We start from the raw sequence: 10,034 nt of genomic DNA, 5'->3' as shown, positions 1-10,034 counted from the left end.
GGGGTGGGTTTAGCTGGGGACGTTTTCTGTTTTTTGAAGTATCCCTGGCTACGCCCTTGTTTACTAATTGCCAGCAAACTCGATTAAAATCCAACTTTATTGGATAACGATACTTCAGCCACCTAGTACGTGCAACAAGAAAAAAAGTGATATTTGACTGCTTATCTAAGTCAAAGGTCCTATTAATCTTGAGTTTCCAAATGAAAATTTCAAAAAGTGGGTTTTGTAACCATGTAACGTTTTGATTACAAGCTAGAGACATGTTCTCTTGTTTTAAGTTTACGTATGTTAAATGTTATTCATTAGCTATTTATTAATTAGTTAATTAAAAATTTCTCTACGCTCAAAACTGTCACTGACTACAAGCAAGAGACATGTGCTCTTGTCTCACTCTTACGTAGGTTTAAATGTTATTAGTTATCCATTAGAATGCTCACTACAATCAAAACTTGTCATGGGAATACTGAATGTCACTGATCGAAATGGCCTTAGTTGTTGTGGTCATCTCCAACAATCTCAGAGTACGTGTGCAGTGAGTTACTGTGGAAACAAAGATAAGTAAAGAGTAAGAAACGGCGCACGTCTCAGATCTGCGTGTCGGCATGACAAAAAAACTTGGGAATGGCAATTTGATATCAAAACTTGGTAAAAAGAACTAGTTAATGCTGGCGTTCGTCCCTGAAAAGAATACCCTTACAGAGGATCTTAGGCTGATAAACGAAATTATTGCAAAAGCTTGGGGGGCTTATGAAACAGCAGCTACCAAAGCACCAGATGACCGTTTGTCAAATCGATTCAATGTCTCCAATGTATCGGATTTAATGAACCCATGCCCAAAATGTAAAAACAGGATGATTTACGCCATGATCTAAATATCAAAAGTTATGTTTATTTCATTTCACAAGTGACACTTACGTTTCTGTACTCGTTCAATTTCGCTCTCAGGCGGTTACCAAAGTCAGCATGAACTTGGGAAAAGTTTTTCACCTGAAATGTAAAAGTAGTTAAGTCAATTTTTCTCTTGGCTTGGGAGAGATGAAAAAATATTTTCTGACAACAGAGCACTTAAGTTTGCAGAAATGGTGGAATGGGCTCTGTAATGTGTTTGACCTCCAACTCAGTATTTTTGGGAATGGAACTCAACGAAAAGGCGAACCTGAAGCACTGAATGGTTGTACCCCTTACTTTATTCAAAGCTTTGGTAGCATTAAAAAATTGGTTCTTGTTAGAAGTCACGAAAAGCTCTCTACATTTAAACTTGGTCCTTGTTAGGAGTCTCAAAAGGCCCTCTGCCCCACGGCAGTAGTGCAGTGCCACCGAATTGTAAAGAAGGTGAAAGAGCAGTGTAAAAAGGACAGAGTTTGTAGTCAAATACTTACAGCTCTTTCCTGGAGGAAATCCTTGGCGTCCTTCAGATGACCGGCAATGGCGCACACCAAGCGTTCTTTGGCACCTTTGTCCAGGGTTTTCTCCCAGAAAGTTGTGACCTATAGATTCAGGTTACGATTGATACAAATTAACATTCGTTTTGCAAACATTTATGTCTTTAGAATAACAACTGATATGTATTTAAGATAATCAAGGTTTGAGAAGATAAGATCAAAATATAGTTACAAGTTTTGGAGAGCTGTTAATTGTTCTCTGGACGTGATGTTGGTGTTGTGGAAGGGAAGGACAAGACGACTCCAAAGCATTTTATTTTGATCTCAAGGGATGTGAAAATGGAGTACATGTACTAAATCCATTACAGTGCTGATGTCACGTGTTGTATTACGGGAAGCACGAGGAAATAACTTCTGATAACAATGCAAATTTATTGCACTGTCATGTTGAGTGGGTAACAAAGCTTTCAAATCCTACCTGAGAATAGTTGTCTTCATCCCCAGTCTCATAGCGTTTGGCATCACCACTCACCTGCAAAATAGCAAAAGGATGAATTTCGTGAAAATTGTCCCCAGACAAAAAGTTCAGAATGAGGTTAAACTCGTCCGCAGTAAGCGTAGGCTATTTTCCTCACCTGACATGTGTGTGGCTTATACTTCATGTCATCCTTGGGTCCACTGAAGCTGTTGGGATAGTAGTTAGGGCCCGGCTCTGAAAAGCATAAATGATAGAAAAATCGGAAATTAGTTTTCAGAGACAAACGATTAAACGTTCATTTAGACAACTGGAAAACAAAATGACGCTAGTTGGGCAACTTGCCCAAAACTAAAAGACTCTTTTACAGCTATTTATTGACGGTTTATTTTGACTTGAAAATCGACGAGGAAGAACCATAGTTCAACGGGAAGGCCATCGGTTCTATTGTAAGATTTGAGTTACGATACGATGCCTCAGGCCTTACCTGCGACGTCATAGCACTGCGGTCCGTCCCTTTGGTAGTGGTGGGGACCTCCACCCCTTGTCTTGTAAGGACAGTTCACAGGCAGTTGTAAGTAGTTGGTTCCCAATCGGTGGAGATGAGTGTCGTGGTAGGAGAACAGGCGGCCCTGTAAGATCATTTGTTAAACTTGATAAATTCAGACTTTATCTTGAAAGACAAATACGATTTACTAGAGTGACCTTTGTTGTACCTGAAGCATTTTGTCTGGAGAGGCCTCAATTCCTGGAACCATGGAAGCGGGGTTGAAAGCACTCTGCTCTATCTGTGCAAAATAGTTCTTTGGGTTCTCATCAAGCACCATTTTTCCAACTTGTATCAGAGGGTAGTCGGTATGCGGCCAGATCTACATAACAAAGATAAAACAAAAAGGCATCAGTACTTTCAGGTGTTATCGAAGTCTAGAGAATAACAGCAAATAGGTTATGCAAGTTCTCTAGATTTCCAGAGATAACTTGGAATAATTTTTTCTCTAATGGAGTGTTAGCGTAATGGAAAAGTTGAATTTAATTTACCTTGGTCAGATCAAATGGATTAAAAGAGGATTTTTCTGCCTGGTCAAACGTCATCACTTGAATGTACATTGTCCAAGAGGGCTGAGGAAGGAGAAAAAATATTCATTTTTTCCTGTAAAATTTATGACAGTACATATACAGATGATCATTCTGACTATGACAAAAATAAACAGAGTGAACAAACATGAGGGGGAACATACATGTGACTGTATACTTACATATTTCCCATTGGAAATTGTGTTGTAAAGCTTCCTGTTGCTGTAGTCTGCGTCAGAGCCTGCCAGCCGCTCTGCTGAATCAGCAGGCAAATTTTTTATTCCCATATCAGTCTGTAACGGCAAGTAATAAACTCAATAGGTCATTCGAAAGATACCAGCATTAGCATTCGGCAGACCTTTAAGCCCAGAGGGAGTGTTATATGTTGATTTCTTGAAAGCTAGGACTGTGCAAACAACTTGACGCCGAGATGATGTTGCTGTTTCTTTTGATGTGGCAAAATCACTGTTCCGTCATAGATATTCATATGAAGCTACTTTGTATAAGTGTTGTTAGGCTGTGCTTTCCCTATAAATACAAATAGATATTGAAGTCATACCTTGAGATGGAACTTGCAATAGACAGCCTCCCCTTTTGCATTCACCATTTTGAAAGTGTGACTTCCATATCCATTCATGTGCTCGTAGCCATCAGGAATGCCGCGATCGGCAAACAGGAAGCAGACTTGATGGGTGGTCTCAGGACGCAGGGTGATGAAATCCCAGAACATGTCGGGGTCCTAGACAGCAAAAAGGTCGCTCAATTTCTTGTTTCTTATTCTTCTGCTTTAGTAATTGATTGGTATTAAAATCTGGATCAGTAGTTTAGGACGGCATGTCGGGACATTTTCTATAACTGGGGACTTACTTTCAAATGAGTGACAGGATTCCTCTTCTGAGTGTGAATAAAACTGGGGAACTGAAAAAAACAATCAAGGCGATTAGAAAACCTAAAATGTTTTAAAAACGTTGCAAAACTTTCACACCAAAGGTTTAAAAACTTACAAAGATTGGGTCCCTGATGAAAAAGATTGGAGTGTTGTTTCCAACAAGATCCCAGTTTCCCTCTTCTGTGTAGAACTTCACAGCAAAACCGCGTGGGTCACGAGCTGTGTCAGCACTGCCAGACTCGCCACCTGAAACGTTAAAAAACAATGTTGTTTCTTCTGATGCATCTTTAATCGAACAATCAGTTATTTCATCAACGAAAATGTATTAGATTATGAAAAGGGACGGAAACAAAAAACGAAGGCACCAGCAGCTTAGATGAGACTGACAATCAAAGGAATGAAAGGAGAGTTTAAGGACCTAAGATGTGACAAGCTACTGCGGCTATTATGTTACGAACAGGTTAAATGTGCTGCCGGCGTGTCGTGGGAATATTTACTGAACTTGTAGTTTAGTAACTACGCTTACCAACTGTTGAGAAGCGTGCCAACAATGGAGTCCTCTTTCCAATCTTATCAAAAACTGCAGCCTTGCAGTATTTGGTGATGTCATGTGTGACCTCAAAGTATCCAAATGCACCACCTCCCTTGGCATGTACCACTCTCTCTGGGATCCTTTCTCTATCAAAGTGGCTCATCTCATCCAAAAACTGCGCGTCCTGCAGCAGGATGGGCCCCCTGGGCCCTGCTGTCATGGTGGCTGTCTTTGTGTCGATTGGGCACCCAGTTCCAGTGGTGAGAACATCACGCTCCTAGACACAATAAAATATGAAAATGTGACTACATTGTTGACCTTTTGGCTTCAGTACTCAATTACATCTAAGAAATGGTCAGTTGCTTCCTTCCTCTTTCTAAATGTAACTTATAGGTTAGAGTCTCAAGTCAATCTTACTGATTTTTTTCAAATTGGATCTTGCGGAAAGTTAACAGAAACTTTGGCATCGAATTTTTTCCTGGGAACACCACGTGGGGTAAATCTTCGGTTGTAAAATAATCACTCAAGTTTATTCATGTTTCTGCAAAGTGCGCATTAATCACCCTATTCGCAATATTTTACGGAGATTCGATGTGACAGTTGTGCGCAAAATCGTACTACGCTGCTAATTACCCATTTGGGATTGAAAAGTGACCAGCTCCATTGAGTAACTGTGTAAGATAGTTTTTACCACAAATAATCCCGTGTCACGTGTATGTCGTGCCACGAGTTCATAGGCGTGATCCTGAATCGACTCTTGAAACTTGTTATATAACAAAACGGGAATGTTGTTTATTTTTGGAAGGGGGTGTGCCTGGGGGCTGAAGGTCCTCCACCCGTGAAACGCACTCAATAACTCACACACGAATGTAGTGGTTTGTTTGGGCACTCTGATTTGCAATTTCCATTGCAGCTCTTTTACTTATTTTTCTCTGGGTTTAGCTCGAACAGTTCTTAAGTGTGATCAATAATCGTGGCTGAGACAACTCCAGCTCTTGCAACAATCATGATCTTCGATCTTCATTACTCGACGCATCGTTGATTTTTCACGAGTCGTCGGACTTGTTAGAAATGGCAAATATAACAAAGACCTTTGAGTCCTGAAAATCGTTGCAACTAAAATAATTAACGCTTCGCGAAAACACACCGAAAGTACATTTCTGATATACATTTGCAATAACACAAACGATTATCAAGATTCTGACGAGGGAATTACAATCTAATCGAAACAAACTAAATTCTGAGTTATCTCGTATGATTTCCCTTTTGTTCGCATGTCACGTAGTGGTTGGTAACTATTGTTTCCAATTTAGTAAGATACACATTTTAGGCTTACTTTGAGGTCTCTATTTCCTTGCAAGAGATATCTACACTCTCTTAATTTAGTACAAATCAATCGAGGACGGGAAACAAATTATCCTATCGTGACAGATTCCAGCGTATTAAACTTTCCTTAAAAGACTGTAGGAGGGAAATTGCTTTCAAGCTATAGAAAATATTTCTTTGTCGTTTGCTCCCAGCCAGTAAAATTGTTATTGATCCAAAATTTCCTATTATCAAAGGAACTATTTCGATGGTTTGCGGAGACAGTCAACTGAGGGAGCTAATCGCACAACGAGGTACGTATGCGGTCAGTATTTTTGGCATCACTCCTACAGCTATGAGCATGTAGTTTTAGGTGCAAGGGATTTCACAAACCTTCTTTTTCGCAGAATAGGCGCTTAATTGTTCAGATGCTTTTGTTCTGTTGGCCATTTTATCACTTCCCTAGAAGATCGGCCGAAGCTTGTTTTGGCAAATCCACTTACGTGTAATGTCTTAAAGCTTTGAATAATTTTTGACGTTAGCTGATCGGTGAACAATACCATATACGTCACTCTGTTTACCATTTGACACTCGCTGGTCAATATTTGGGATGTCACGGATGGTCAAAACCACTGTGGGTCAACAGGTAGTCGATAGATTTAATTTAAGACCATGGTATTTATTTGACCAAGAGATACCCTTGGCTTTGTTTTTCGGCAAATGAGCACAAACAACGTTCTTTCAGCATTAATCAATTAGCACGCTTTTGTATGGAGTCCGTGGGTGAGAGCTGAGAGTTGTAAAAACCTAAGACGATATAGACCTGCTTCGCAATTTTTAGAACTTTTCTCCTCTCCTATTGTCTTAGTCACCTCCTAAATTTCCGTGTAATCTTTCCTGAATTTTTGTGCCTCTTTTGACGTCACAACCAAATTCAAGTCGTTGCTGATATTGCACAGGAAGTTCCAAACTTAACAAAGGATATACGTCATTAACGGCTCATAGTGAGGTCCAGTCTGCAATTTTATGTAAATTTACGTTCACCTGTAATATTTTTTTAGCCTATTGTAAAAATTCACCAAACCGAACCGGATGGTGAATTATAATGACATTGTTTTAGTTCATCCAAACAACCTGGTTTGTTTTTCCTAAACTATAATCCTCAAACCAGATGAAAGATATCAACGTTAAAGTTTTAATTTTTTGTTTACTGATAATCTGCTCGAATTGTCTTGTTAAGCCTTTCCAAGTCTTCTTAGAACCTTAATTTATGTGAATAACTTCCTTGATATTGATCGCAGGATAACTTCTCTGAAATTTTGCGAAGTACGGAAATATTTCTTTGTAAATAATAAGTGTTGTTGACACATCATCAAACCAATATTTACACTAGTAAAGTTATTTTTCCTCCTCCTTAGTGAACCAAAATTCCGTTGTCGTTCAAGTTGCTCGAACGGGGTTTGCCGAACACAATGACGCAGCAACTAACGAACTCTTGTTAATACATAAATCATTCTTGAAACATGACAACCGCATTGATATCATGGCTTAAAATTCCTAGATTTCAAAATAAATATTTTCTTGGCAGGCCAGGAGGGTAGTATATCATATATCTAACCACAATTACAGTCTTGTCCACTTCAGCCGGATAATTTCGAGATATTTCGCAACAATATAATCAGCGCTTTTGTAACCGAGAGATTTTGTGCAATTTTAGACTGTTTTTCACCCATCTTTACATTTTTTTACCTTATGTTTGTACCCTAAGAAACCAAAAAGTTTTAAAATAAAACTCTCTCTCCGCCGACAACTAAATTTGTTTAGATCGCGTGACGACTTAGAACTGACGGACTACTAAATGCCTTTTATGCGTCAGGAATAAAACTCATAGTTGTTCTCGCACGAAACATATCATGTCAAAAACACATTTGCATCCCTACTGTTAGAAGATAATAATTAACAACCGCTCGAAAGCTTTTCGTCACCAAAAGAAAGGATTAATAGTCTTAGGAGAGATATCTCTAAGTTGGATGATTTAAATGCAAGTATTGATTTCGCCCTCGCTTCATCGTCATTTTCCGCAAATACTGACGGTGAAACTTTCAGAAACTATATTTTCCAGTCCATAGAAAATTCTCCATTTTAGTCACACTGGCTGTATGATTCTTACGGAATTTCTAGCCATTTCAGGAAGATTTTTCAGCCGTTACGCGTGCAAGCACCGCTTTCATGTTCGTTGCTATATATTAATTAATGTACACATTACTGGGGAGCTTTTTCGTTGTGTGGACTCCAACAGTCTTCTCAGAAAAGTCATGTGCTTCTTTTCAAGATGAAACATTTAGAAAATGAATAATCCGCACGGTGAAAGTAAGCGTACAAACATGACCTTACAAACGACAGCTGGCACTCTAGTGAAAATTGCGACCCTTCAAAATTGTTTATAACGAGAAAATGTTACAAATTTTAAATAACTACTTGTTTCGATCAATGAAAGATAATTTTACCTTCTTAGTCTTTGCATAATCAGCAAGTTGTTCGGATGCTTTGTCACGAGTCGTCATTTTTCTTGAGGGGAGATCTTTCGGGCAAAAAGACTCTTACCGCTTTGAGACCTGAAATGAATTGTAACGCGTTATTTAATGCACCCAAATTGCTGAGTCACATCGAAGAACGCATGCGTAACGCAGAATTTTGATATTGGTTCAGTGTGGACGATATAATTGTCTTCATGAGTTATGACGTGAGGCTTGTTCGTTTTTTCTTTGTCAGTCCCTTCATTTTCAAATCACCACGGTTGAAAGAGTTTCACGATAAAGAAGCCAGACAATTTTGATTATTTTTTTATTAAGAATTCTGGATTGGACGAGCCGCCATCTAATTCGTGATTAGAAGTCTTAAAGGTAATGTGGAATGAAAAACAAGGAGTCGATTCAATGCATTGCGCTTGCAAATTTAGATAAAGTTTGAAAGAGTCGGGCTAGCTAAAAAGGTCAGATGGGATACTTGCAGTTTTTTATATAATTTTGTGTATCCAAGTCCCATTTTAACCCTTTCGCTCGTCTTTTGAGTTGCGGCTTTCCTTTTACGTGATAACAGCTGAAAATACGTCTGCCGATGATCTATCGCGTGCTGTACGTGACCGCTGGAAATTGAAATTATTTCAATGTGACAAAATCGAAAAACCTTCTAAACATGCATTATGGTTTACACCGATAAAAAAGTTTCAGCTTTTTTACACTGACAATTAAAACTGACATGGATGTGTATGCAACATTTTATATTAGTCTGTGCATCTCTTGCAAATTACTTAATAAAAAATCGGGTATCGACGATTACTTCAGAGCCTTTTTACTGGATGTAAGACTCATTTTTATACCGGAAACGTTGCGGGAGCTTCGAGCTAGCAAAATAGTCAATAAAGAGTCCTTTACATTATACTATTATTTACAGCTATTATTTAAGATTCAAGAAAGTTCTGACAACGATAAAGGGAAACAGAATATTGGTTCATGACAAATTTTATCCACTGCATCAGACTCAACCGAGTGAAGTTTATAAGTTTTCCTTTACATCATACAGTGTGTACCAGGGTAAGATTATCAGACAAGTAAACTTACTAGGTTGTGTGATGGGTGTTTGATAAGGTGCATAGGATGGATAGATTAAGTCCACAAGCGCGATTCACCAATCAAGATAAAAGTGAAGTGCAATAGCTAAATGACTTTTTTGCAAGTGCGAAGCGTGTAGTACTGGAGTGCTAATTTGAGACCCCAAATGAAAAACTGACCAGTTGACTATTTTTAGTGCAGTGTGGAAAAATTGATGACAGGGAAGCCTTGGTGCTTTCCTATAATTTGCTTTTCCGTGCAAAGCAAAAGGAATCACCTTAAGTTAAGGTGTCTCATGGCTGGGGCTCTGGAAACTGGCAAACCACCAGGTTTAACAGGTTGCCTCAATAGAATCTTTACACCACCCGTTAAATATGGAAAAGAGTGGTCAATACACCTGTCGAAGATGCGTGTTTACGGGTTGAATCAAGCTTTACAAACTTGTGCTAGAAGATGGTTTTTTTTTTGTTACGGTACCTATCAAAATAAAAGCTTTGATATTGACCTCGCTTCCTGAGAACCAACGTAATTCATGAATCAGTGATCAAGAACACTGAACACATTCAGAATTTTTAATTCTGGCAACATACACTCTTTAGTGCGCCCGAATTTCTTGATAATAAACTGTTCAATAGTTTCGATGAAATAGCTTCTTGGAATTAGACCAAGAAAAAACACAAACCTCTTAGGGAGTTGATCGATTTCGTAAATAAGCCCGGATTCAGATTATGTAACTTGTTTTGATTATATAACCTCAACAGGCACT

At 38.7% G+C, this 10,034-nt stretch overlaps 1 protein-coding gene across 2 annotated transcripts; it reads right to left on the bottom strand.

Annotated features, from left to right (window-relative positions):
* Nucleotides 1-79: 79 nt before the first annotated feature.
* Nucleotides 80-8,315, bottom strand: LOC131796766 (catalase). 2 transcript variants are annotated; one of them, XM_059114365.2, is made up of 14 exons: nt 8,165-8,315; nt 4,347-4,629; nt 3,936-4,066; nt 3,799-3,849; nt 3,491-3,670; nt 3,114-3,224; nt 2,896-2,976; nt 2,574-2,726; nt 2,345-2,489; nt 2,018-2,094; nt 1,861-1,914; nt 1,380-1,487; nt 916-987; nt 80-540 (listed from the first exon to the last, which is right to left on the bottom strand). In XM_059114365.2, the coding sequence occupies exons 1-14, from the start codon at nt 8,219-8,221 to the stop codon at nt 538-540; spliced, it is 1,506 nt and encodes a 501-aa protein (XP_058970348.1). In that variant the 5' UTR covers nt 8,222-8,315; the 3' UTR covers nt 80-537. The 2 variants fall into 2 exon arrangements, with proteins under 2 accessions (XP_058970348.1, XP_058970349.1); XM_059114366.2 differs by lacking the exon at nt 8,165-8,315 and adding an exon at nt 6,051-6,205.
* Nucleotides 8,316-10,034: the final 1,719 nt, after the last annotated feature.

The sequence above is a fragment of the Pocillopora verrucosa genome, chromosome 1 (genome assembly GCF_036669915.1).
Source record: "Pocillopora verrucosa isolate sample1 chromosome 1, ASM3666991v2, whole genome shotgun sequence".
NCBI lineage: Eukaryota > Metazoa > Cnidaria > Anthozoa > Scleractinia > Pocilloporidae > Pocillopora > Pocillopora verrucosa.
This window is presented reverse-complemented; position numbering and strand designations above follow the sequence as displayed.

Excerpts from the sequence above, each read along its gene's own strand:
- LOC131796766 (XM_059114365.2), bottom strand. The coding sequence starts at position 8,221 with ATGACGACTCGTGACAAAGCATCCGAACAACTTGCTGATTATGCAAAG. Across the intron at positions 3,671-3,798 it reads ATCCTGTCACTCATTTGAAA|GACCCCGACATGTTCTGGGA; the intron begins GTAAGTCCCCAG and ends TTTGCTGTCTAG. Across the intron at positions 988-1,379 it reads ATTTCCTCCAGGAAAGAGCT|GTGAAAAACTTTTCCCAAGT; the intron begins GTAAGTATTTGA and ends TTTACATTTCAG.